This window comes from Myiozetetes cayanensis, unplaced genomic scaffold (genome assembly GCF_022539395.1).
Source record: "Myiozetetes cayanensis isolate MyiCay16 unplaced genomic scaffold, myiCay2020 scf5-8, whole genome shotgun sequence".
NCBI classification, from domain to species: Eukaryota; Metazoa; Chordata; class Aves; order Passeriformes; family Tyrannidae; genus Myiozetetes; species Myiozetetes cayanensis.
In genome coordinates this window covers 24,088,638-24,116,393 of record NW_026087742.1, presented here as the reverse complement: position 1 = coordinate 24,116,393, position 27,756 = coordinate 24,088,638, and the positions used below count along the sequence as shown (strand labels likewise).

The window sequence follows — 27,756 nt, the reverse complement described above, 5'->3', positions numbered from 1 at the left end:
AAAAAACCCAACCCCGGGCGCTTCAGCATCCCCGTAAACGGCAAGAGCTGGCGCAATTCTGCCACCGTCACCGGCACCCCGGGCGCGCTGAGCCGCTGGCATGGAGCCGCGCCTCCCGCGTTTGCTCGGGAAGCCCGGAGGACCCAAGAGGACAGGGTCCGCTGGCCCGCTCGCCGAGCGCCGGCCCAGGGGCGGCCATGGCGGCAGGGGCGGTGAGGGGAGCGCGGAGAGGGGCGGTGCGCGGGGAGAGCGCCTGCGCGCGCGGGTGGGCGGTGGGCCGGGGGCGCGCCGGGAGCCGGGGGAGCGTGTGCGAGCGGCCCGGAACGGCGGGAGCGGGGCAGGGTGCGTGTCACTGCCGCCACGAGAGCGGTGGGTGCGGGGCCGGGTCCGTGTTTCTGTCCGTGTCCGTGTTCCTGTCCGTTTCCCCCGGAGCGGTGCGGGGCGCGGGCCCCGTCAGTAGGAGCTCGGTGTGCGGGGCGGGGGAGCCGCCTGCGCTGGTGGGGGGCGAGCGGAGAAGGGGGAGCACGGCCGGGAGCGGGTAAAACTGCGGAGAGAGGGTATGGGCATGAGCGCGGGGGGTGACGAGTTCCCGGGCCGGTGCTGCTGTTCGGCGTCACCGAAAGGGTTTGGTTTAATTGTGCCGCCCCGTCCTTAGAGCATCTGGTACGTGGCGGAAACTTTGGGTCGTGTGCTGCAGCTCGAGGCTCCTGGGAAGTCCCTGTATGTGCAGGGCATCTCAGGCAGGACCTGGGGCTGTGATCCTGCCAGTAAGTCTGTCGGTACATAATGCTCTGTAGCGTAGCGTTGCTGATATAATTGGGAACAGTTACATATCTAAAAATTGCGTGCCAAGTGGAAGTACTTGCTGTACCGGGCTCGGGGATCGTAAGTCAGGAGGACGGCTGTAATGCACTGGTCTTTGCATTTTAACTAAAGCTTTTGAATGGTTTTGTGTTAAAGTAAATGCAGTACTAGGTGTTACTTTCTCCATTTCGCACATGGAGAAACTGGACCACAGGCAAATGATGCTGTTCACTAAGATTTTTTTCACTGACGAGACGTAAATTTCTTCATTCTCTGCTATAGGTGTTATTTTGGGTTTTCCAGAGTAGTGATCAGAGAACTTGAAAGGAGGCTTGCACAGGTTCATGGGAGTCCTCATTTGACAAAAATGCCTCAGGTGACGATGGAAATGTGTTTGCAGGTGTTGAGGAGAAGCAGAAGTGAGACTATGAGCGAGAGTATTCAAGAAGGTTTTATTTCTGAGTCATAATATAAATGTGTTTAAAGTACAGCTCTGGTATGATTGTACACTTAAGATTTTCACAGCACTATGGTAGTAATAGTGAAAAAGGAGAATACATGCATTCAGTTTCTTACTAACACTTGCTTGTCTCAAAGAGTTAACAATGAAGATCTCTTGTGGATTTAACATTTTCTTCTACCCCTTCATATAACAGCTACGGAAGTTCCCAAGGGACAGCTGAGTCAGGTTAGACGACAGTTTTCAACAGAGAGGTTTAGAGAAAGGAATATGAAAGTTTGGTGTAATTTAAATGGCTAACGTTAAAAAAAAAACAAACAAAAAAACCCCTACTTTGGGTTCAGTTCACATTCTTCAACTTAAATATTTACTATTTCTGTCAGTAAGATTGGTAGTTATGTGAGATGTTCTTTCTCTAAAGATTATTTTTTTTTCTTTAGAATACTGAAAAGGATGGCTTTGGGGTTTTGTATTATTTATATTATTCTTTGTCAGTAAACTTTGTCAGTAAACTTTGCTAATGTTGCATGAGCCTTTCTTTAATAATGTGAAGTATCACCTTTCATCCAAGATACTGTTATTGTAAATGAGTTTTCTTGGTAAACACTTCCTTTAAGTATGATTGATCTTGTTTTTGATTTATGTAGGTATTTCTTTGTCATTTTTGAAACAGCTGTGTTTTATTTTCAGAAATACTTTTCGGTTAGAAGAAAGAAATTTTTTTTAATTTTGGAAAGCTTGTTTTTTTCTTTTTCTCTCTGGTTTGGGCTGATAAGTCCTTCTGTTTTAATAAATATGTAGGAAAAAATAGAAGTTGAGGGGTGTTTGAATGATGCAAGAGCTTGGTTGAAAAACTCCTTTTTTGGCAAATACGTAGTTCAAAAGTCACCCAGCAGGTGTGTAACTTGGCTAGCTGATTTTTTGTTTTTCTTTTTTTTTTTTTTTTTTGCTTCAGGACTAGATTTTTGCGTTGCATATAAATGGGACCTTGAAAATGTTGTAAAACAGTGCGAGAGAGCTTCCATCACATTTTTCATAACAGTTTTCAACATATTTAGGGGATTTTATAAGCATTGTGTCTTCTGTTTTAAATTCTTTGGCATAACTACAAGTAACATGCCTTACAGCTATGATTGTGTCATCCTGAGAGCAACAGCTGGGTAATATTTATTTGTCAGGCAGTGAATTGTGGGATAAAGTCATCATACATTATAATTCAGATGATACTTTTAAACTGAAATAATGATGGTCCTAAATGTATGCAGTTACAAAAAATAGCAACATTTTTGGACCTGATGTTGGTTGGGCATCTGCAGCACTAATGTTCATCTCAGTCTTCAGTCCTGTGGTTGACTTCTGAACTCCTGCAGCTAAATTAATTAATCAGTGAGATGGGAAGGGGTAAAACCTGCACAGTAATGACAAGTGAAATGTTGGAAAGAAGCCACTTTCCCACACTCTGCTTCTGAGTTAAGTATCATCCCCCTCGAGCTTCTCTCATCTTCCTGGAAAGAGCTAGAGCCCATCTGCCGCTTGAGTGAGGAGGGCTGTAGAGAGACAGGAGCTCTTTAGCCCTGACAGAATAGGAGAGAAGGACCCACATCACGTGTCCTTTAAATCTCCAGACACCCCAGCAAGATGTGGTGAGATGGGGAAAAAGATTAGTAGCTGAATGTAAGAATGATATGTTATCTCCCTCTGCCTGAAATTTTACTGAGCTGTTTGTCCAAAAGGTTTAATAGTATCCTGAGTCTCAGGGGTATAGTTTTAGAATTACTTCCACAGACAATTGATTAAAATTTCTTGTTGCAACATTGCACTAGTTTTGAATTTGAAAACGCTGCTCTAGGCCATATCACTTCCAAAGGGTTTGAGTTAGAGCCCTTAAATTGTATGTTTGAAGCTTTTCTCCTGCAGAAATATCTATCTGTAGATTGGATGAAAATTGGTGTAGGTTTAAGTTGTGTTAACACATGGAATAGGTCCTGTACCTTTAGTAGCTAAACAGAGTCATGCCATGTGCACAGTTTTGTCATAGCTGTCTTTGCAGTAGGCCCTGACAATTTGTAATCCTTACTAAGACTGCAAAAATAATAATTAAAAAAAGCAAAATCTGTTCATGCCTAACAAAGCTTGAGCTGGAATGTCTTTGGTGCAATTCTCATGCTCTCATTCACCTTCATGGGAAACAAATAATGGGATTCTGTTCTCAGTTAGGCTTTCATAATACATGTTCAACTTTATTAGTTTTCATTTTTTTCCACAACTTTGTTCATAGATACTTGTAAACTAAAAATTATAAATTTATTAAGTAGCCACAGCTTAACTTCTGTATTGCTTTATCTGTCTGTGTTTGACACTTTCATTTAAAAAAGATATTGTGAAGTTGAAATAAGAATGTGCATTGCTCTAATATGGTGGTTTACTCAGATGTTATTTTTTGTGAAGAAGAAAGTTGAGTGAGGAATTTGGCCAGGAATGTGACTGAAATGGTTTTTATACAGTGTCAAGGCCTCTGACATCTGTCATCCATACTGACTGATGCCACTCCAACAAGGCAGCAGCTGCCAAAAAAAGATGAGGTATTGCTGAGTTGAATCATGACCTGAGCATTCCATTAGACATGAGATTCCTGTGCTCACAGAAATCTGTTTTACCATGTGTTTTTTCAGGATATTGCACTCATCCTGGAAGGGAAGGTGTTTTTAAAATGTGCTGTATTTCTTTAAAAGGTATTTCCACGGTAAGCATTTAGGGAGCTACAGGCTGTGCCAGTGCTTTTTGCTGTGCCCCTCGCTCTGTCTCTTCAGCTGCGCTCAGTCTGACAGTGCTGTGTCTCTTACAGTGAGGTCAGTGGCTCAGCTGTAGTTGTGTAACAAGAGAGTCCATTCATAAATGTGTTTCTTGGCCTAGAGACGTTAGGTTGCATTTCCTAGCGTAAAATCAGAGTTCATTACGTCTCAGGAAAGTACTGGAGTAGCTCTTGTTCGTTTGGCCTGTGCTTGGTAATGATGTTGGGTCATTTGCAGAAAAGGCTCTGTATTTGCTTAGTAAAGAAAGCATAAGCTTTTCTTCTGGTAATCTCAGAAGTCTAAATGTGATGTTTTAGGCACTAGGAGAGTTGGGCCAATTTTATAAGTGAAATGTGACTGTAAAAATGTCTGCTGCTTGCTCACCATATTGACTGGAAGTGTTAAAAGTAGCTGTATGTCCACTGTCTAATATTTGAGATAAATGTAAAGAACTGAGCAATGCTGAAGCCAGGATTACTCTAGGGCCTAAGTGAAATTACTCTAGTGCTCTAAGTGAAAATGTCAACTGAAATTTCTTCTGCATTGGAGAAATTGTTGCCTCAAGTTTGTCTACCTGAAGATAGATTTATGTAGCTATGGCAGTGTAGTTACACCATGCAGCCGTGATTGTCTAGAGGAACTGTTAAACCATGTCAGTTGGTTAATCTGAGGTGGTAGAAGTTTGTAGTTACTATTCTGGACATCAGTAGAGCTCACAGGTAAAGCTCACAGGTGCATGATACGTCTGGAGGCACAGGGTGGAGAGAACCGAGTGTGCCAGTAGTGGGCCCCATGCCGTAGCAGATGGATATGCCCTGAAGGAAGCTGCAGCCCATGGACTGTAGCCTGTGGAGAGGAACCCATGCAGGAGGAGGTTATTGGGCAGGAACTGTGGCCTGTGGAAGGGATCCACGCTGGAGCAGTTCATCAACATGTCCTCATATGGGATAATGTTAAGTGGATTAACAGTGGTGCCCCTGTTAGGGATAGAGGAGATGCTGAGATGCTCGTATTTTCTTCTCTGTCCTGCCTGTCAGAGTTAAAGATGTGTGGAGAGTGCTCTTTCAGTGCTTTTCTGCTATGATGTTCCTTTTCTATGAAACAGATTTACTGTATTTGCTTGCCAAGCCTTTCCTCATTTACATCTCCTGCAGTTTCTTCTTCCGTGATGCCCACAGGCATGGAGACTGTAAGTTGTGTAAGCAAAGTATGCAGGCTATTGTCCTGGTTTCAGCTGGGATGGGGTTAATTTTCTTAGGTGAGTTTTTTTTATTTAATATGAGAATAATGTTGATAACATTTATGTTTTGGTTGTTGCTGAGAAGCGCTTACCCTAAGTCATGGACTTTTCCCGTGTTCTGCCAGTGAGAAGGGTGGAGGGGCACAAGAAGCTGGGAAAGGAAACACCTGGGACAGGTGACCCAAACTGGCCAAAGGGACAGTCCGTAACATATGGCATCGTTCTCAGTGAGTCAGCTGAGGAGAAAGCTGGCTAGGGGCTGCTGCTGAGGGGCTGGTAGGGCATCGGTCAGCAAGTATTGAGCAATTGCATCCTTTGTTTTGTATATTCTAATTATCATTATGATCACAATTATTCTATTTATTATTGTTATTGTCTTTATTTTCTGTCCCCTTAAGTGGTTTTTATCTCAACCTAAGAGTTTTCTCACTTTTCTGATTCTCCCCCCATCCCACTGTTGATGGTGAGTGAGGGAGTGGCTGTGGTGCTTAATTGCCAGCTGGGGTTAAAGCACCACAGTTATTTCCTGGTGTGTTACATATTCTTTATCGTTTTTATTTTGTAATTTAGGGAGTGGGAGCTACCAGTACTTTTGTTCTTTTATGTTGAGTATCAAGTTATCAAGTAGTTATCAAGTAATAAATAGTAAGAAAAGAATGGGGAGCCAGCACATCTGTATATCTGTATTCTTGACATAACTGGAATATTTTAGCTGGCAGTGGCTATCACTGTAACCAGGCCCTGCAAGTGCACCTTGCTCGGTTTCTTTTTAACTCATATGTTTCCTCTGTAAAATTGTCTGGTTCTGAAGAGGTTGTAGAATGTTACCAGTCATTGCCTGGAAATGTCTGTTACCATTCCCCTAAAATAACCGTGCCTAGTCAACTGAAAGCTGAGCTACTGTTTTTCTGCTGGTTGTCATACCAGGTTTTCTGACATTTTTCAGTGGGAAGTGTAGACAAAGGATTACAGAAGGTTCCTAGAAATACTGCTTGCCTGCTAATGCAGCTAATGCCATGTTTCCATGAGAGCCTGTGCTGGTGCAGAGAAAGTATAGTTTGGGAATTGAACCACAGAGAAAGTTGAGACTGTGATAGTCAAAATCCAGACTAATCAGACTTTATGTGACTGATAAGCTGAAACATGCAGTAGTCCTAAAAGTTCTTTCCACACTGTTAAGTGTCTGGAACGAGGAAGTCTTTCCTCAAAACTCATGGGCAGTCCTGATAGTAGATAAGAACTTTGTGGCACAGAGGAGGCTTACTGCTGGAGCTTGGAATGTACTTATTGCACAAAGAATTCAAACAGGTTCAAGTTACAGGCGTTTGACGCTCATCATGAAGCTGTACCTGTCCTTTATCTCTCCACATTAGCTACAATCCTTCTTACCTACGTAACCTGTGTCTACTCAGGTCTCATCCTTTCTGAATCTTTGGGTGTTATCTGTATGTTGACTGGAAGCATGAGAAAAACCTACACCTAACCAGACACAGGCTTGCTCATAAATTCCTCTAATGTAGGTGCAACTCTGCTGAAGGAAATGTGTTTGTCAGCTTAATACACTGCAGCTGGGGAGGAGGCTTAGGAAGGTTGGCAAAAAACTCTTTCAGGTAGTCCCCAGTCCCCAGTGAGGGGCAACCTTGTCATAATAAATTACCTTTTATGAGCCAGGCTGGTTGCATAAAGTAGATGCTTCTGTCAGTGGTGGTGTTGTCATCAACTGGTATGTCCAGGCAATAATGAAGAGGAGTACAGGGGGAGCACCTGTACTTCTCCACAGGTATGGACAAGAGGGTTGGCAGCTTGATCTACATAACAAGAATGGTATCTCTAATATTTAAAGTCTCCAAATGGAGCAGATGCTGAAAGGGCACTGATAAAAATTGTGGTTTGCTTTGTTTCTAATTGAGTGGTTTGTTGTGGGAATTATTTGTAAGCAGTATTGCTTCTGTCCTGGTATGCCTGAGTGCCTCAGTGCTGGTTCTGCTGTGCCAGAAGGAGAGGATGGAGGCTGTCTGCCATCCCAGGCTGGGACATAAGCTGAGGGAGGGGCATGTGGGACGGCACTAGAGAGCCTCTCTGGCCAGGGTAAAAGCGGGATGTGTTGGCACTTTTTTCTTTCTTTTTTTTTTCCTTTCATCCTGTGATTTGAGCTGACTCTTTTCTGCAGCGTGTGAGAGGTAACAGAGGTCTCTTTATGGTGTGGGGTTTCCTGGATAAAAAGTTTCTACTGCTTGCGAGGTGCTCTCAGTACTTTTTGGAGTGACTTGTTCTACAGGAAGGAGGGATGGGGCAGCAGCAGTGAGTGGTTTAATGTGCTTTCTTCGTTTGGCTTGAAATCCTGAGAAGTGGCAGAGGGTTTCATTTCAGGACTGGATCTCTTTTGTTTGTCTTTTTTGTTTTATTTTTAAATAGCCCATGATTTCATCATTTCTCAATGCAGCTAGTTGGTGGGCTTTAAATAGAAAGAGATAATAGGATTAGAAAAGTGTTGCGTAAAAGAGGTGTCAAAAACTATTGTCTAAATGCCCTACTGAAAAACTAATCTTTTGAAAAGAAGGAAATGCCTGTGAAAGGAGCCGATGTAGGCAGCACCTGTAAAACTTGAGGACTTGAACTATCCTGCATGGAACAGCTGATGCTGTACTGTGGTCTTTCTACCTTGTCGGTTGAATTGAATTCCTTCTTGGTGGGTTTAATGAAGAAGATTGCCGTACTTCTTCGCCATACTCCCAGAGCAAACCCATTGCTGCTTTTGATTTTGGTCTAGATATAATAATAAATAATTGTCTGCATAGTACAGAACTGATAAATGCAGTCCCAAAGAACTCTTTCATGCTTCATTTCCTACTTGAACTTATTACAGTTTGTAGATTTAGTTTGAAGTGAATTCTTATTGCTGAACCTGTTCTGCTGCCTGTGGAATTTGTGCGTGAGCTTGAGGAGGTTGCAGGAGCTTCTGGAAAAATCCTGTGTGATGGGAAACCTGTCCTTACTGGACGGTGTGAAACAGGTAGAGTCAGAAAGTTACCTTTTATAAATTAACAATTAATTTTTCCTTTTATCAAATGAAAATATCTTTCTGGAGCTGTCCTGCAAGTGTTCCTTACAGGGTGAATTGTTATAAATGCAAACGCACAAAAAATAAAATTTAGGCAGTGTGTTCTCACTGATTATTATTACTGTTAATTATTACTGGAAAAAAAGTGATCATGTGAATCTAGGATTTAGCGTAGCTATGGCAATTTTTTCCCAAAAGTGTATCAGGGAAAAAATCAATGTTTGGAAAATAGCAAGTTTTTATCAACTCCAGTTACTTACAAATTTTGTTTATAAGGTTACTTTCCTTCACTAATATCTAGATCAAGGCTACCAATTATCAATCTTACAGCTGATACTGACTTTGTCCACTTAGGAATTCTGCTTAGATGAAAAAGAACAACTTTTAGTCCAGTATTTCTGGGTATGTCTGAGCTTGGTAGTGCTAGTGGTTTCACTCAGGCTGCTAGGCAAATGGGTAGGCTGACCCTGCAGCCCTTACATAGGGGGAACCATCTTGTACATCTTTTTCTTACTTGTTCTGTGCTTACACAGTGTGTCAGACTCCAATGCATGTGTATTTCTGTTGGGAAAACCCTGGATGACAATGGACAGGGTTCTAATTTTCCCAGTTTGCTTCGCAAGAAGTCTTGTCCGTGCTGGAACCTTGCTTACTATTTTGGACTTCCTGGATCAAGAAAGGCAAGTTGGGGCTTCATGTTTTTGCCAGCAGGCTCAGGGATCAGAACAGAGGAGCCCCCCTGTTCATGGAGGAGTCATAGGGCTCTGCGTTTCTGATCGGCTCCTGCAGGTATCCGGTTATGAGCACTGCTGGGAATCTTAGAACAAGCAAGTAAGGTTTGGCACATGTTTCAAAAAACATAAACTACAGAACTGGTGTGGCCAGACAAGCTGCAGAGCACAGGGATGATTATTGGTACAGACTAGATGTTGGGGAATGCAGATTGTGCACTATTTTTGTACCTCAATATATTAGGGATATATTTAGAATTGTGTTAAAGTGTCTTGTTTAGATATGAGCATATCTACATGTGGATGGGGACTTTTCACATTTTTCACTGATTTTGGAATTCTGATTAATGTAAATTTGGATAACTGTGGTTTTTTCTCTTTAAATTTTTTCAGTTGTGGATTTTCAAATGTGTACTGTGGTGGTTTTGACCTTGTGGCCTGAAGTGCTGTGCCCTTCTCTCCAGCTGTAACTTTCTAAACTAGGTTTGGTTATGCTTCACTGAGAATTTTCTTAGTAAGCGTTGTACTTTATGTTCCCTATGAAAGTTTCTTGGTACCTTTGATGGTCAGATATAGCTAGGGTCAGGTTTCAGAGCTATGAGAAGAGTTCAGTTGCACCACAGATGTTTTCCCACCCACGTTTGAGGGTTAGTCACCCTGAGTTACAAAATATAGAAACAAGAACCACATTTTCAGTGTCTTAGAGATTATTATTTAGAGCAAGATTTGTTTAGTATTGAATTTTTGACTGAATTATTGTTTGCACATGTTAAAATGTCTGACTGGATGATCTTTTTTCATCCCCCACCAATATATTAACCATGATTTAGGGTTATCAAAGATGACAAGAAGTGCTTCCGTAGGTACATAGGGAACAAAAAGAAGACAAGTGAAAATGTGGACCTGTTGCTCAATGCAATAGGGGACTTGGTTACATAGAAAAGGTTCAGCTTCTAAATGTCTTTTTTGCCTCAGTCTTTAGTAGCAGGGCTGTTAAGGTTGGAGTAGCTTTTGCATGACTATTTTAGTTATTATTTTATTAAGATTATTCCCTTAATAATTATTTTGTGCATGTATTACAACTCTGGCTTTTATACTGCTTCTCCAAGTATGGCTTTTTAACAGCAGACTCTGGGCCTAACATTTTTTTAAATGGTTTTCCTTTAACAAGGTCCAAACTTTGGTATTCTTGACTCTAGGTACCTACTACCCAGGTATTTTAAGCTTTCTGGTTAAAGATCACTTTTTCAAACGAAGAGCCCTTAGTGTGAAATTATAACACAACACCTTCCAGAGGGGCGATGATCAAGTTTTTTGTTTCTCTGGTAGGCAAGTTCATATTGAGGCTTGTCCTCATGTTTTCAGTTATTGTCCTCTTAAGTTTGCAAGGTCTTTGTTAGAAGTTATAGAAGTGCTAGCTCGTTACTGTGTTTGTCGTCTTAATTCACAAGGGTACAGTTCTTCCTCATCTCTTAGTAGAATCAGGTGTGCCTTTCTGTGCACATGCAGTTCTTGTGTCTCAGCGGAAAAAAAGCCAAGCAAACAACCTTTTAACCTGTGAAGTAATAATGTGAGGTGAATTGTGGGTAAATCAATTTGTGTATGGTTTTCCATTTAAAACACCAAACTATCTACATGCTCCCACATTTTGAAATACGTATTGTATTCTCCATAGATAACAGCAAAATATCAAACTGCAGGTTTCTGCAACATGAATTTTTGCCCTTCTTCTTATGTGTTGTGATGAGCTGGAGGTGACTAATGGTTGTGATCTTGTAATCATACTTAACGCCGCTCTGTTGAAGCACTCAAGTGTATTTTAAGCAAGAGCACCGTTCTGTTGCTGCCACAGAACTCAGTGGAGATGTGATTTTAATTATGATGGGAAATAATTCACCCTGACAGTAGTATGGTCTGAATATTTGTCAGAGACAAGTACTATGAACTTTTAGTAACAACTACATATAATAGAACCTTGCACAGCTGACAAAGGAAATTCATATGTGTGAGATTTGGAATAGGAGTGGAAGAGAGCAGAATTAATGTTGGTGCAGTAAGTTCACAGTTTATGTTCATATTCTAATATCCTAGTACCTTAGGAATTTTACACTTGTATCCTGGAATTTTAAAACCAACAATAACAAAGTATTTCAGAGCCTTGTTCTTCTTACTAATACTGCCAATTGCCTCCTGTTGTTTCTTTATGTCTTTTTCCATGGGTAGTTCATTTTTAATTTTATTTGTGGAGAAAAAGAATTTCTTATGGGAGGCAGCCCTTTTGCACTAGTCTGCATATCAGTGGTAAGCAACTGTCTTAACTTATTTTAAAAATTGTAGTTAACTTCTGGTAAAGTGGAAAGCTATTAATATAATAAATCATAAATTGATTTTTATCAAACATCTCTTCATAGTCATTCCCTGCATATTAAATTCAGTATCTTAACCTTTATATTGTCCTTTTCAGCCAAGGTTAATCTGGGATGCATTTGGGATGGGTGACAGGGAAGGAAATTCCCTCCCCTTGCATGCATTTTGTACAGTGGTGCCTTTGGTTTCTTTTGGAGAAGATTACACCCCTCGGGGGACATGCTCCACCTGCTGAACACTGCACAGTAACTGAGAGGTTATGAAAGGCAGCAATTCAGTTTATTCCATAGAAACTTGCAAGTAGAGTTTAGATAAGCAAATTATAAGGTCTTTGATTTAATAATTACAGGCTGATATTACCTGTGGGGTCCACACTGCGCTCCCATGGTTCATAGAGCTCATCACTGATTTCCTGTACGTAGCTACTGCAGAGTATAAACTGATGGGGGAGGGTGGACATTTTCTCTTTTATTTGCATCCCTGTTGTTCTGGTGATAATACACTACAAGTAGTTGAGCTTACTGGATCAGTGAAATGTGTTACTGACTGCCCCTTAAAGTTGCTTTCCAGTTGTTTACTGCAAACTGATGGTAGAACACAGTGTGTGTTACCAGCATGAAGCTTAGATTTGCTTATCCTCTTTGATTTTTTTAATTTTCTTTTTGTTTCTTTGTTTGTTTGTTTTTCCACCACGTGTATACAGCTGTCCTAAACTGTGTAGGTTTCCTTATTTGTAGGTCAGTCGGATGCTGGGTGTTGCTCTGTTACTGTTTTTTTCTTTCCTGTTCTGACAACAGAGCCAATGGGTATCAACAGAGGAAAAACTAGTTCTGTTCGTTCTCTGGTTTCCTTAGCGAGTAATAGACACCCATGCTGTCAATACCTTACAGCCTATTCTGATGTTTTCCTGTTTGGAAAATCAGGAGAAAGAATGTTAAAGAAAAATTAGCTTAGTGCTCTCAGTATCTTTTAAAACAATGAGGCAGACAGGTTTCCAGTGTAATTTATCTAAGATGAGAAAGAATTCATTGGACAATGTGGTCTCAAGGGCCAGAATATGAGGAGAGGAGGACTAAGAGGAACTCAGAATTCCCTTCTTGTTTGTTTTGGTGATTCTGTCCTTGTGTTCTTGAAGATTAGCTAGGGGAAAAAAAAAAACCAAAAACCAGCAAAAGTCTTCAAAAACTGTGGTTATTAGTATGACTACATGGCACTTTTTAAATTTTTTTTTTAATTTTTATTATTATTATTATTATTTGTTTGTGGAGAACCCTTCCCTCTCTTCTTTTTCTCCCCTGCCTGTACTTGTAAGTAATAATCTCTTCTCTGGTGTAGCCTCTATCTTTTTTTTGCTCTGTTCTCTGTTAATGGTAAGGTCGTGGAAAGCTCTGTTGCTTCCTTAGAGCAACACTGTGGGTTGTGTGTGAATGGAGAGAGCAGGTTATCCACTTTCATGTAGTGCCTGCCAGGAGGGACAGCAGCAGGTCATTCCCAGAGAATCCCGAGAAGCTTGGGCAGTATATCCAGTAGTTCATCTTGTCCATCCTAGATTGGGCTCCCACATACATTCCCATGAATCAGCAAAATTCTTCAGAAGACACCTGGGCTAATCTAGAGGGAATGTGGAGTTACCATATTCTTTCTGCCTCTGATATCTCTCCAGGGTCTCATGCATATTTTGGAAGCTGGTATAGAATAGCCTCACATGTTTTTATGTTTCTTCCCTTTGATCCAGCCTGTTTCATGTGCAATGTCTTTAATCATTGCCTTTGCTTCACTTAGCCTCAGTCCTTGTTCTTCTCACAGGTAGCAGTTTTCTTCTGTGTTTTCTATATCAAAGCTCTCTCTATTAAAATTTTATTCTTTCTCTGCTATGAGATGATAATACCATCCAAAAGTCTTGAGTGGTAACTGTAGTATGATGTCAGTGAAAGGCTGTATGAAAATGGAGCTCTTGAAAGAGGGCAGGAAATGGAACAAAGGATTGGATCCTCACAGACCTAACACTGAAAGAATGAACTTTATTCTTAAACAGCAGGAAGATTTGCCCCCTGCAGCAGCACGTAAGAGGGGAATACTGGGCAAAGACCCCTGAGGTGGTACTGACAGGCAGCAGATATGGAGGAATGATTTCTTGATGCCATTCAAATGTTGTAGATTTCACCCTGCGTTGTGCAGAGCAACGTAGCATCAATAATACTCTCTTTCAGAAGAAAACAGTTTAGTTCTGCAGAAGTTCATGTGGTTTTCATTTTGTTGGGGAGCTAACTTTACTCATAGCCAGCAGAATCTCTTGCTTTGCAGCTGCTGTCAATTTTGCTAGGAATAGAATTAGTGAAGCCTGGGTATTGCCAGGCACCGTACACAGACATAACATGGGGTAGTGGTTGCACTTTCTGACCTGAAAAGAAAAAAAAAAAAAGGAAGAAGAAAAGGCAGAGAGGAGAACAAAACAGGAAAATTATTTACGTAAAATCGTGCAGCTTGTTTGTGGCTGTGTCTTATTTTCTGACCAGTTGTTTGTACATGCTCTTCCTTTTGTATATTGTCATAAGCTGGTTTCATGGAGTCTGTGAAGGTGTAGCAGTGGAGGTGATAGAAACTAACTCTCTCCTTCCTTTTTTGTTTTTGTGGTCCAGGTTACAGTTGTATTTTGTGACATTTGAAGAGCAAACAATACTATGGCTCCATGAATTGCAAAACTGCAGGAAGTGTGGCATCCCTCCCTACCTCCAGCTTTACTTCCTTACTTTGACGTTCTCATTGGGAACTTTGGTTTCATCCCCACTGGATATGCAGTGACCTGCCTTGGCATCAGAGCAGAGGAAGCAGCTTGCAGATCAGGGAGAACCATGGCCTTGAGCTTGAATGTTTTTCACCTCTTCTCTAAATTCAAAGTATTGGTGCTTGTCACTTTGTTTTTGATGGTGCTATGGACCACATTCAGTTACTTTGTGGACTCCAGACAGGAAATTTCTAAAGCTAAGAGTGTGATGGAGGTTTTCAGGAAGGTAACTAGCCTGGTGGACAGTCAAGAGGAAACAAAGACCAAATCAATTGCAAATGTTCCTGTGGTGAAGTCCCTGGGTCCCTGCCCAGCTCTGTCTCCGTACCTGCGTAAGTGATGATGCATCTCTCTCCTTCTTTACAAGTTAATCTGCTCTGGTACTGCTGACTTCCTTGTGGTTTTTCAGTTGGATATCTTTCCTGCGAAACAAATACAATACAACCAGTTGCAGTAAGCGCTTCTGGATGAGGAAGTGACCTGTGGCACAGACTGCCTGGGCTGGGTCCAACTGGGAGAGCAGCACATATGGTGCTGTGGTTTGCATTTTTGGCTGAAACAGCTATGGTAATGCACCATATGGTAATGCTACTCTGAACAGCGTTTGTACTCTGTTGAGGCTTTGTCTCTCTCTTTCTTGGCCCTCTAAAATTTGGTGGGGTGGGCAGGAGGTTGGGAGTTGACACAGCCTGGACTACTGACCCCACATTCCATATCCTGTGACCATACCATTCCTCATGCTCAGCAATGAAAGCTCAGGGAAAGGAGGAAAGGGGGATATTTGTGGTGACAGTGTTTGTCTTCCCAACAACTGCTGTTTGTGCTGAAGCTCTTTTTCCCTGGATGTGGCTGGACATCCAGTTTAAGCAACTAAACACTTGATACCCTCTCTTTCCACTGCCTGCATAATGTCCTTGTAGCAGTAGTTTTCTCTCGGAAAGGCAAGGAAACCTGGGTTTCTTGTACTGGTTACAGAGTGCCTCATTAAGTGGCTGGTCTATCCACAACCTGAAATGACTCAGGAGAACTCTTTGTGCTTCTCCTACAGGAGGTGCCAGCAAACTCACCTTCAAACCATCTGTTACACTAGAAGAAGTGCAAAAGGAGAACCCTCAGGTAGCCGAGGGCCGGTATCACCCTACGGAGTGCTCAGCACTGCAGCACGTGGCCATCCTTATCCCACACCGCAATCGAGAGAAGCACCTGCTGTACCTCCTGGAGCACCTCCACCCCTTCCTACAAAGGCAGCAGCTGGACTACGGCATCTACGTTATTCACCAGGTGAGGCAACAGGGCAGAGATGTGTTTGGTTGAGGGTAATATTGGTGCCCTGCAGCCTGGGAAGAGGCTGCTGCCTCTGCTCTCTGGCATCAGTCCTCCAAGCCTGCTTTGAGCACTTCTGCTTGTAGAGAGATGCAACACTGCCTGCAGCCACTGCTGGTAGCATTGTAAGATCTCATCTGCTGGGGAATATTAACAGTGTCTTTTAACTGGTGTTGATTTCTCAGTCTAAGTAACTTACTCTTTCTGAATTAGTGTTCCAGGTAAGCACCTTCTACACTGCTAGTGCAAGTCCTTTCTCTTACAGTATGCACACTGTGACTAGGCTCACCTGTTTTCTGTCTTTACACTTGGAGTTGTTTGAATCAAAGACCTCAGTTTGTATCTAGCCCTTCTCCCCCATCTGCTTGCTGGCTGTTGTGTTTAGTAAATTGTGTGTATCATATGTTGTACATACTTTTGCTTTTTCAAACTAAACACAACAGCTACTGCTTGTAGCTACTTTATTTGCCCAGCAAGGATGATGGGAAGAAGTTGTCATGGCAGAGCACTTGGTTCCTGAAAGATTTATTAATTTCTTTATTTACATTCTTTCTAGCGATGCTGGGTCTAGCAGCTAAAACTTGAGCAGACTTGTACCACATTGTCTTTCATCAAAGTGTTTATGTTCTACTTGCATGAGCTAGAAGACGTATATATTTCTCTTTTGTAATATGTTATCTTTTCCTTGATCTCTTATCATGTTTACTTTCTTTTACTGTCATTTACTTATGTATTCTGCTTTGACTCTAAACAGACTTTTCAGACAGTGGGTGAAAAAGGAGATAAATTATTACAGTTTCTCTTTCCTTCTGTTTAAAGCAGCTAGGGTCGATTAACCAGAATGAGGCAGTGCATTCTAGATGAAACCTTACACTTTTGCAGAGTGTTTCAGCAGAACAGCAACAAAAGTCATGGCAGGGTATTTTTACTTGGAATGGACTGTTCTTCCATTGTTTAGAGTCATCATGTGGCCTGTAGAGTGGAAAAAACGAGGCTTTTTTTCCTGCATTATTATGTACTATAATTGTACATCTATTGATTCATTCTAGGTAGGAAGCAGTGGTGAGCAATAAATCATTGGGAGAATGGTTATACCTTCTTATTTAATTGAAATATGTGAGGTGGAGAACTGCTGTTGTCATGTTAGCAAAAAGTAACGCGGAAGTATGGAAGCTTTGTCTGATGTGAGCAGCACTGTCAAGTCTGGACTTGTTCTAGCAGAGATTTTGCACGGAAGACTGGAAGCTTTCACATAGCTTTTCCATATGGATAGGCATACCCAAAGACTAGTCTAACAAAAATCTTCTAGAGAAAATCCATTTTTACTCTTCAGTTGTGATGTCATTAATCGTTTTAAATATGTTTTGAGGAAAGAAAAATGGGATTTAACTATTAAAATACACAGTCTAATTTGGAGGAAGATTAGTGAATGGGTCTTTTTTTTTTTTCTGTGAGCTATTGAAGGGTGTACTCCAGATTTCTTCTGTATGGGCTGCTTGTAAAATCTTGAAAGTTGTGCTTCTCTGCGTATATGTGTGCATACATGAGTGCTGTCCTGAAAACAGTGTGAGTTTGTAATCCCTAAAGAGGGAATAATTCCTTTCCCAACATGAGTTGATCTTGTGGTCAGTGTTCTTCTTCCATAGGAACGAAGGAGGACAATTCTCTCCTTGATAAAATATGAGGGTAAATCTTGCTATTTGTTCAGCATGTGGTCTGACATGGAAAACTGCCCTTCCTGGAAAGCAACATCAGCTGTCATTTGGCCGCAGTGGTGGCTTGCACTGATGAGGAAAACAGAACTTCAGCAGATGGTAGATGATGCTCCTGAACTAGGCTGGGTTTGATACTCAATACAAGTGATGTTTTCCACATGTACCTTACCAGCCATCGGATTTGTTCTGTTCACTCAATAACCTATGTTTTCAGCATCAGGAGGAGATTATCTGATGGCTGTTTTCATATATGGGACATTTTAAGGAAAACGAACAAATCCTCTCCTTCCCCCCCCCCCCCACAACATACCAAAAATCCCACTCAGAAATTTTACATCATAGATTTTGAGTGAACTCTAACTAAATTTTCCCTGTAAAATTTATTCCCTGAGAATGGAAGCAACTGATTACCCATCTCTTAATTTCTCGGAGTGGGTACTGAATCGTATTTTCCGGCCTGCAGGTATAGAGCCATAAATCCCATAAATCTTCTTTGTGCAGGAGCAGATGGCTGTTAGTGATGGTGAACAAATGCTGCTTTGGAGCAAAGCATTACTTTTTAGAGCAATAAAACGTGCTTTGTGTACAACATTTTTTTCCCTACAGCTCACCTTGGCCTGGGGAGGCCAGCTTCTTTCTCATTTTCCATGGAACCTCTTTCTGTCCAGGTGCCTTCTAGCAAATTTGCTAGAATTCCAAGCAATTTCTCTAGAAAATGTCTTTTTTATTCCTTCAAATACACCAGGTTCCTAGCTCTGGAAAATGCCTGCCCTATCTGTTTCTGGGAGTGCTGGGCTTGACCCTCTGGCTCCCACGTGGGAACTTGAGGGAAATCACCACTTTGTCCTCAGGGGCAGAAAACCTTCTGCAGGCTGGAACTTGTGTGTAGCCAGGTAAAAAATAAATAGCAAGATAAGCACACCTATTGCTCTGCAGTGAATGTTGATGTGGTAAGCTTACAAAACTATGTGTGTATGTATATACCTATACCTTAAAGGTAAAACATATTTTTGAAAAGCAAATACAAACTAACTTATAGCAAAAGCTAACAATGAAGACTAGTACAAGTCAGTTGAAGTCCTGTGCTAGGAGGTGGCCCCGTGCAGCAGCATCATCAGGTTTCAAGTAGGAGTTAAAAATGAAGAGACACGCTTTTTACTTCCCACTCTGCCACCTGTGTGTGATCTAAGGAAGTACAGGGAACTCTGTCAGCATTGCTATCCCTGAAACTGGGTGTGGACAAGCATAAATTGTTTGTGGCAAGGGCTCTGACGTCTAGAAACTAGTTAGTATGGGATTAATGTGGGGGTTGGGTTTTGGTTTGTTTTTAAAAAAAAAAGCCTTCCATAAGCCTTACTGGCTTGGTTGTATGGAACACCAGTTTCTAAACTGGGTACTGATACCTCTTTTGCTACGGAGCCTGATGGGAACTTCAGGACAGGGTGCAGCAATGGCAGTTAAATTGCATCATGGATCTCTCACACTTCTGGTGCCCAGATAACAGTGGGCTCTCCTGGCCCTGGCTGAGTGTTTTTGTGAGACTGAAGAAACCCTTTGCATCATTGGCCACTCCGATGCTGTGCCCAGTGTTATGGGGCAGCTCCTTGTGCAGTTACTGCTGTAAAGGCTGTGCCCCATGGACGTGGTTGCAAACTGTGTGATCAGAACCAGTACCTGGCAGTAGTTCTTGTTCAAACTCTGTGACACCTTCTTCAGTGTTTTTTTTTTTCCATTCTCTTCCACAGGCTGGCAACACCAAATTTAATCGAGCTAAACTGCTGAATGTAGGATACCTAGAGGCCCTAAAAGAAGCAAACTGGGACTGTTTCATTTTCCATGATGTGGATTTGGTGCCAGAAAATGACTTTAACATTTACATGTGTGACACGCAACCAAAGCACCTTGTAGTTGGCAGGAACAATACTGGATACAGGTAGGAACCCAGGAATATGGAAAGAATATCAAACTGGGAAATGCCATATTACTTATAATGTTCATCTTCAGGTGGGGCTGTATGCTGGTATCTACTCTTCTTCTTGACATCAGGTTTCTGGTGGTGACGCTTCACTCTGGAGTGCCTTCTGACTGCACAGATCTGTACAGACATCTCTGAGGTCTGCCTTGTGGTCACCTGTACAAAGGATCGTTGTCGTCGTGCTTGCTCCTGTTAAGGGTCAAGTTAAAGGGTGTTCTGAGAGAAAAGCAACGTGCCAGATGTTGTGCTGAGACCTTCTGTCAAAGCTAAAAATGCATTTGCATTTCACTGGTCCTATGATTTGAGGGTGTAATCTTACTATAACAAAACTTGGCACTTACTTTTGCTGGTGAAGAGGTAATATGTGATATTGAGAGCTCAACTGTGAGAATTTGCTGAGGGATAGGATTGTCCTTTAATAATTTTATTAAACAGTGTCTGACACAGGATCGTTTTGATTTTTAAATGGGCCTCCTAAGTGCTTGTGTGATATAAATAATTTAAAGTGAAAAGTCAGGTTCAGTCCACCTCAGAGAAAAAAGGCTTGTGAACTTGGTGAGTTTAATGACTGAAGTGCTTTCACTGAAGTTGTTTCTTTCAAGATTCACTTCACGTCACATCACTCTAAATATCGATTAGAATTGTGCTTTGCAAAAGCTGATCTCAAAGTACTTTGAAGTAAACTTGTGCTTCGCTTCTGGGTTTGCTTTGTTAAATATATGAGAAAGAGGTGGGATGGGCCAATTCTTATACAGAATAATATTCACTTTCCAGTCATTTAGCGAAAACTCGAACACATGCATATGAACTGGGCTTGTGATGGGCATTTGGAGCACTGTGCCTTGCAGAGAGGATGCTGAAGGTTACAGGATGGTCATTGCACCAAAGGAACAGAAACACCTAGCTGTCAGTTAGCTTTTGTTAATTGACAGGCACGTAGAATTCAGGCTAATAACATGGCACAAAGCTTGAGGGGCTTTAGTTAACCCTCTGTGCCTTAGTTCCTGCAAGTGTTTTGCTTAGTTAAACCTGTAGATGGACTTTCGCTTTTATTAAGAGACCTTCTTACTGTTAGTCTTCTCATGTTTCTCCTGTTTCTGTAAAGGAGCTGTTAGGTATAGATCAGCTTTATGCTTTGGCTTTAAAGAGTATAGACAAAATGTTTTTGTTGTGAATACCCTGCACCAGCGTTCAGTAGAGTGTACTGGTGGTTTGAATTTGATTCATAGTTTTTCTATGTCACTGCCTGTGTTTACACATCCATGAAGTGGGGATAATAATGCTCTACTTTCATGGGAATTCCTGGGTCCATCTGAAGGGACTCAGAACCTGAGCTCAAGAATGATACTTGAACTGAGCTGAGACCACAGGTTGAAATCCCACATTGCTGCAGCTGAGGTGAGCACGCTGAGACATACTGCTCAGATTGAGGTACAGAAAACCGAAATCACACATGTTCTGTATTAACACAAAGCATCTGGGGCATGAATGTGGGTTTTTCTTTTTTTTTTTCCAGTCTGTTTGTTTATTTGCTTGGTTTTGAGTTTCCTTTTTAGGGGGAGGATTTTTTTTTTTCTAGGGGCATATCTCCTATGGTGATCCAGTGCACAGTAATTTTAGCAGCCATGCTCCTTTGGAGAGCCAGTGCCTTATCTTTAGCTACATAAACTACAACTCAGTTTTAGATTCTTTAGATAGAAGGTTTATGTATTAAGGCTTTGAAGATAAGGGTGGAAAACCTTTTTTTATCTTAGCTAAGCTATTTCTTTGAGACCAGCACAACATCATTTCCTACTTGACCATTCCTATAGTACAGTTTCTTCAGACCGATTTTAAAAATTCCAAAGGAGCTGATATTCTCTTGTCCTCAGGGAAGAAGTGGAGACCAGAACTGAACCTCAGATGTGGCCTCACTAGGATCGAGTAGAGGGGGAGAGATCACCTCCCTCGATCTACAGGCTGCATTCTTACCGATACATCCCAGCTCTGGCTCCTTCGATGTCTGCCTCTCCAGTGGTGTAGGGGAATGGAATTATGGGGTGCATAAGCAAGCAGTGGGGTGCCTTATGTGGATGCATGGGTTGGCAGTCAGTTCCCAAACCCTGCCAGGCTGCTGGAGTAAGGGGATATGGTACTATTAGTGACAGGCAGTGCAGCCTGAAGGCACGGCTGGGGAAGGCTCTGCCCTCCAGCCTTCTTGCTGTCCATTCCACCTGTTCACTGCATTTCTCTGGAGCACCTATAGCAGAAGTCTTAAGGTAGTAATGCATAATTAAAATTTGATGGGGCCTCCTCTACCTTGTGGTTGGTCTCCTCCGAGAGAGGAGACAGAGGAGGAAGAACAAATCTGTTCGTAAGTCATGCCTGACCAACTTGATAGCCTTCTCTGATTTGAGTAGCTTGCTGGATGAGGGAAGAGTAGTGGATAATGTTTATCTTAAAGAAGGCTTTCAACACTGTCTCCCATAATAGCCCCATTGACAAAGTGATGAAATATGGACTAGTAAGTGGGCAGTGACATGGGATAAAACTGTCAGAACTGGTGGGCTCAAAGCGTTCTGATCAGTGGAGCAAAGTGCAGCTGGAGGCCAGTCACTAGTGGTTTACCCCAGAGTTTAATACTGGGGCTGGTACTGATTAGTATCTTCATTAGTAACCTGGAAGATAGGGCAGTTTGCATCTTAAGCAAATTTTCAGAAGATAGAAATCTTGGAGGGGTGGTTTTTGTAGCAGGGCCTTTGTTAGGCTGGAGAATGTGGCCAGCAGAAATCTAAAGAATTTCAACAAAGGGAAGTGCAGAGTCCTGGACCTGGAGAGAAGTAACTCCATGCACCAGTAGCTGCTGGAGGCCAGCTGTCTAGAAAGCAGCTTTACAGGAAAGGATCTGGGCCAGTGATGTACCCTTAGCATCTTGGTCTGCATTACAAAGGGTGTGCCAGCAGGCTGAGGGAAGTGATTGTCCCCTTCTTCTCAGCACCATGGAGATGACATCTGGAGTTCTGTGTCCAGTTCTGGGTTGCCCAGAACAGCAAAAACTTGGATGTCCTGGAGCAAGTCCAGAGAAGAGCTGTGAAGATGATTAAGGGATTGCAGATCTGACATGTGAAGGGAGGCTGAGAGTGCTGGGACTGTTCAGCCTGGAGCAGAGAAGGCAGAGGGGGGGGGTCTTGGCAAGGTGTGTACATACCTGATGGAAGGCAGTAGAGGTGGTGCAGTCAGACCCTTCTGAGTGAAAGGCAAGCGGCAGTGGGCACAAACTGAGATACAAGAAATTCCATTTACACGTATGAAAAAGCTTTTTTACCTTGAGAGTGGTCAAATACTGCAACAGGCTGCCCAGAGAGATTATGGAGCCTCCATCCTTGGAGATGCACAGAACCTGAACAGACATAGTCCTCAGCAACTTGCTCTAGCAGACCCTGCTCTGAGCAGAGGGGCTGGACTACTGGATCTCCAGAGGCCACTTCAGCCTTTAGCAATTCTCCTGTGATGATATGACAGGAATAAAAATCAGCCAGGAAAAATAACCTGAGGGTGGTTTTTGTTTTTGTTTTTTCCTTGGTGTTTTTAAAATTATATTCATGGTAAACCAGGAATAATAATAAGCATTGCACGTTTGCTTGTCTGGCATGTAAATTGTGATGATGGATACTCTCTAGCCCTGGCAATTTGTTCATCTGTTTAGATTCACATATATGTAGAAATCCAAATGCGATCTGCAGCCGCATGCACATCACCGGAATTGACAGGGACAGGGTGGTAGAGGCTGGTTTGTAATGTTCCCTTAAGGGCTGAAAGAGAGGAAGGCATAATGAAGAGCAATTAGCAGAATGGTGTAAGAAGATAAATAAGCATGGTATGTAAACACCTTTTTAAAGTGGGTGCAATTTTCAGGAGGAGGAAGGTAGAAGTTAGAAATTGATCTCCTTTAGAGGTGAGCTCCATTACACTGGGTTACTAAGTAACTTGCACTGCGCCTTACCCTGGAATTGTTCTTGCGGTATCCCATAGCACATGCCCCCTTGCTGCGAGCTGATTTCATTCCAAGTTTTTCAGATTCAGCTCTTCAGATAGGCGATGGGTTGCCATCATTATTGCAAAGCTTCCACTATATTAGTGCGTAGCTTTGTTTTCTACACATCAGAGTCCCTGAGGTGAAGTGCCTCTTTGGCTAGCAAGGGGAATAGTATAAAAAGAGAGAAGCTACTGAAGAAGACTCCATTCTTTCTGTTGGAGAGTTAACTTTTTCTGGCCTAAAGCAAATCTCCACCTTTTTGTCAAAAGAGGAAGAGAACAGGATCAGCTACAAGGATTTGTGCACCCTTAACTCTGTGAAAGACAAGTCTAGATCTGGAGTTTCAGGGTGATATTTTCATTGTTGTTAAAATCTGACTTTTTATTCTTCATTCTCTCTTCTTGTGTACCTCCAGGTTACGGTACCGGGGATATTTTGGAGGTGTAACTGCTCTAACAAGAGATCAGTTTTCCAAAGTTAATGGATTCTCTAACAACTATTGGGGTTGGGGTGGAGAAGATGATGACCTTCGAATCAGGTAAACAATGAGAAATTGGTTTAAAAAAAATTTTAAAAATTAGTGTGACTTCACAGCAAGCCTCATAAAGTAGAGCACTACAGGGGGTTCAGTTCCAAACAGTATTGCAGTGGGGATTTGAAGTGCAAGATGCAGTTCTGTGAGCAGTTTCCCCTTTGCAAGGGTTAGGCATGCCTGAGTCCTTGTCCTCTTCCTGACAGCATTGTTGATGGTTGGGTGTGGGTTAAGGTATTTGCTTGATTTGTTTTGGCTTTGTCTCAGCCACACAGTATTTGTATTCTCGCTTGGAAATTGGTTATAATGGAAATAATGAGATTGAATTTAGAGTGTGGTTTGCCAGAGACACAAAGGCATTCAGTTCCAGTACTTTGCAAGTGTGGGAGTGTTTTGCATTCACTGGCTACCATGATTTACTCCAGCCAGGGCTTAGTTTGTATGTGGGTGGTGTTGATTATCATAAAGATAGAAAATAACTTGAATTTTAGAAAGGCTGCATATATATGCATATATCCTTTGCTCTTGTTAAAACTAGTTTTGAAGATGTGCCTGTCAAAGTAGGATAATTTTTTTAGTTGAGAGAGGTTTAGTGGGACAAGGAAATCAGCAAAACTTACATTGATCTTTTGCCCTGTGCTTAGGAAGAAATCTCTAATCCTGCACTGCTGTTAGTGAAGGGTGGGGAAAAAACCCATAAACAACAGAAAAAAAACACAAACCCAGCCCTGCAAACTCTGTTGGCAGAGCCTGTTAGTTTGTAACTTGGGTTACAAACTCTCATTCTTAAGCTGTTATCCTTTTCAGCTGATTAAATGCTGGCGAAATGAAAGTCATATCCCCGGTGATGTTACATAATTGCATAGGGGATCCAGTGGGTTAAAGTTAGGATCTTCCAAATGAAAGTTTTTCCACTGTGTCAGTTTAGCAATTGGTCAACAGTTAATCACTTTTTTTCCTTCCAACCCCTACCTAGACACACGAGCTTCTCAGTGACCTCTTGGGGAACTGGCTTTTATCGTGGTAGGGTGTGGCTTGGTACCATCTTATTTCCCAGCTTCCTGTGGGTGACAGTGGTGTTTCAGATACTCCTGTGGGCACTGGAGAAGCAGCTGTGCAGCAGACCAGCAGGATTTACTGAGAGTCTCTAAGATGTTTTCAAGGGGTTGGAATTGAAAGGGATGCCTGTGCGTGGCACCTCTTAACTTTGCAGCTGTTGGTCTTGGTGTGGAAATCAAGTCATACAACACAGCATGTGCACTGCAACTTCTCGTGCCTTTCTTCTTGGGTGGGTCTTGGCTTGGAAGGGAGTCTGCAAGGGGTAGGTAAGGGCAAGTTTGCTGCTTCGGGGTGGGGGTTGTTTTGCAGAGACATCCTTGGAGCCTTTCTGAGTGAAGTCAGTAGATGGCAGCATCCCTTCAGTGCTGTCAGAACTCGGGCCCGGAGGGCTCTCGGGTCCTACTATACTGCCTCCAGGCTAAACGTGACGGTCTCTTTTGGCCCTTCCTAAGGCATGCATCACCAAGCGACTTTTCAGATCATTTGCTGTAGTTGTTTCATAATTTATTGCTACAAAGCCATTTGAAATCTGAAAAGGGCTCAAGTTTTTTCAAATCTTGGTTTCCTATTGCTGTTTCAGCTGCTGAGTGACTAGCCAAGAGGTTAATCCTTCTGCTGTCAGAGCAAAATTGTTGTGTTCCACAGATATGTTTAAGGTCACAAGCTCCAACCAAGTGCCTGATGTCAGACACTTAAATCCGTGCGTGGGGCTCAGTGTTTCTGCCATTGTTCTCAAAGAAATTTTCTTCATGTGAACACATAAGAATTTTGCAGCTGTCTGCCAGCTATTAAAGAAGAAAACAAGCTTTTTTCCCCTCCTTCTTTTTAAGTGGAGAATTATCAAGTTATGGGTGTTTTATTGCAGGAGTAGAGATAAACTTGTTGCAAGAGGTGTGGAAACTTGCTACAGAGCAGACCAGTCAATACTAATGTAAACATACTCTGCTGTATAATGTGTGCCTAAAGCTCTGTGTGATCTCTACTGTACTAACCACCTGCTTCCGTTCAAAAGAAAGGGTGACATATACACCTAACAGACCTTTTCTCCAGAAATGCAACTCTGAGCCTCGTTTTGCTGGCAAAATGGGTTGTGGCAGAGATGCAGATGAGTTTTTACAACTCTATACTTGCTTCCATGGCATCTACAAAAAAGGAAGTCTCCAGTTGTTGGGTTTTTTTCCCCTTAACAGCTGGCTTATAGCTGTTGTGTTCCTCATACCACTATTGCTTCTTCCAGGGTTGAGATGCAGAAGATGAAGGTGGTGAGGCCGTCTGCTGATGTAGCCAGGTACACGATGATCTTCCACAACCGAGACCATGGGAACGAGGAGAATCAAGAGAGGTGAGTCAAGAACAGTGTTCCACCTTGCATTGTCCTGGTTTGTGTCTGGGAGCCAGGCACCTGGGGGACAGGGTCTTTGCTCTAGGCCCAATAGGCATTTTGTGGTACCCAGGGGCTGTGGGGGCCACCCCACAGTGTGACACCACTGTTCACAGCTGGCAGTTGTTCTGTGCCTGAGATCTTTGTAGAACTGACTGGGTGGTGTTCCTTAGAAACTTCCAAAGTTATTGTTATATGGATATGATTTAAGCATACTATTTCAGAGATTAAACCAAAGCACTTTATTCCCCCATATCTGATTGTCTGTGTTGAGGACAGGAAAAACAGGACTTTACATTCCCAGTAGATAGATAATGGCAGTAGCATTGCTGCCAGATTTACTAGGAAGTGGGAAAGAGCTCAAGACACCTCTCCTGTGCATATCAGTGAAGATTTTTCTCCTCTTTCCCCTCAGGATGAAGCTTCTACGTCAGGTGTCTAAAACATGGAAAACAGACGGGCTGAATTCTTGTTCATACAAACTGCTCTCAGTGGAACACAACCCACTGTACATCAACATTACAGTGGACTTCAGTGTGCAGCCCAAGGTCTCATAGGGGTGAGCACCACACAGGTTCTAGGAAATGGCAACAGATCTTGTTTGTGGCTGCTGTTAGAGCAGAGGGCTGCTGGCACTCTGTTTGGAAGAGTGCTTCAGTAGCAGAGAAGAAAGTAAAGTGTTCCTTCACAGCATGTAATTGATTGGTTGAGAACTTCCTTTTGTGAGGACTGGAGCTACGGACTGACCTGAGGGACAGGGCCTCGTGGTCTTCTATGCACTTTTTGCTGGGACATTTGCAAAAGTGTCCTTGTTTGGGCTGGTCCAGTGAAAGGACTTGAACTAAATCAATGAAAAAAATTTCGGTTTGCAACTATTTCTAAACTTTTTTGTGGTCTCATTAAAAGCACAAGAATTCTTCACCAACTACCAGCTTAATAAGAAAAGCTAAATTTTTCTAGCCTGAGTAAAAACCACGTGTGAGGGAAGGGCAATAATGGTAATGGTCAAGGAGATGTTAAAAATCTCTCAATAAATGCAGTCTGCTGAACTCCACAGTGCCTCTCATCCTTCAATCTGTGGCAGTGATCAAAGTCTCAGTGCTGCAGCAGGATGTGTGTTATTCTCCAGGGATCTGGAAGGAAAAGCAGTGGCCAGCTGTGTCAGACGGAGAGAAAATTCTCTCTGCATTTTGGGCCATGCTGTTAGCAGACTGTGTATTTGTATACATACCCAAGCCATTACTATTTGTGAGTCTTGCTGAAGAAGACAGGTGAAAGATAACTAACTGTTCCACTGTGCTACAGGATTTGTGCTCAAATCTTCATTAGAGCACTTGCCTTACTGCATTATACTTAACTGTCTTTATATGTAAATGTGAAGCCAGGCTTGGGAGAGTTTCTTTTAGGACATATTTCAACTGTAGAGAAGACTGAAACTTTAAGTGTTTTTAGGTGTAGTGAGATAGATGCAGCTTTTCAGTGAACAAGGAATTTTTTTTATCTTCAAGTAACAAGC

At 42.3% G+C, this 27,756-nt stretch overlaps 1 protein-coding gene across 5 annotated transcripts; it reads left to right on the top strand.

The window, feature by feature from the left end:
- The first annotated feature begins 90 nt into the window (after positions 1 to 90).
- B4GALT4 (beta-1,4-galactosyltransferase 4) lies at positions 91 to 27,294 on the top strand. 5 transcript variants are annotated; one of them, XM_050331734.1, is made up of 7 exons: positions 91 to 212; positions 14,095 to 14,572; positions 15,289 to 15,521; positions 19,024 to 19,211; positions 23,684 to 23,806; positions 26,097 to 26,201; positions 26,656 to 27,294. In XM_050331734.1, exons 2-7 carry the CDS (start codon positions 14,308 to 14,310, stop codon positions 26,795 to 26,797), a joined length of 1,056 nt encoding a protein of 351 aa, XP_050187691.1. In that variant the 5' UTR covers positions 91 to 212; positions 14,095 to 14,307; the 3' UTR covers positions 26,798 to 27,294. The 5 variants fall into 5 exon arrangements, with proteins under 5 accessions (XP_050187691.1, XP_050187692.1, XP_050187695.1 ...); XM_050331735.1 differs by lacking the exon at positions 91 to 212 and adding an exon at positions 298 to 369; XM_050331738.1 differs by lacking the exon at positions 91 to 212 and adding an exon at positions 325 to 342.
- The last annotated feature ends 462 nt before the right edge of the window (positions 27,295 to 27,756 follow it).

Coding starts and splice junctions, on each gene's coding strand:
- B4GALT4 (XM_050331734.1), top strand. CDS start 14,308: ATGGCCTTGAGCTTGAATGTTTTTCACCTCTTCTCTAAATTCAAAGTA. Junction 14,573..15,288: donor AGCTCTGTCTCCGTACCTGC/GTAAGTGATGAT, acceptor CTTCTCCTACAG/GAGGTGCCAGCAAACTCACC. Junction 19,212..23,683: donor AGGAACAATACTGGATACAG/GTAGGAACCCAG, acceptor GTGTACCTCCAG/GTTACGGTACCGGGGATATT.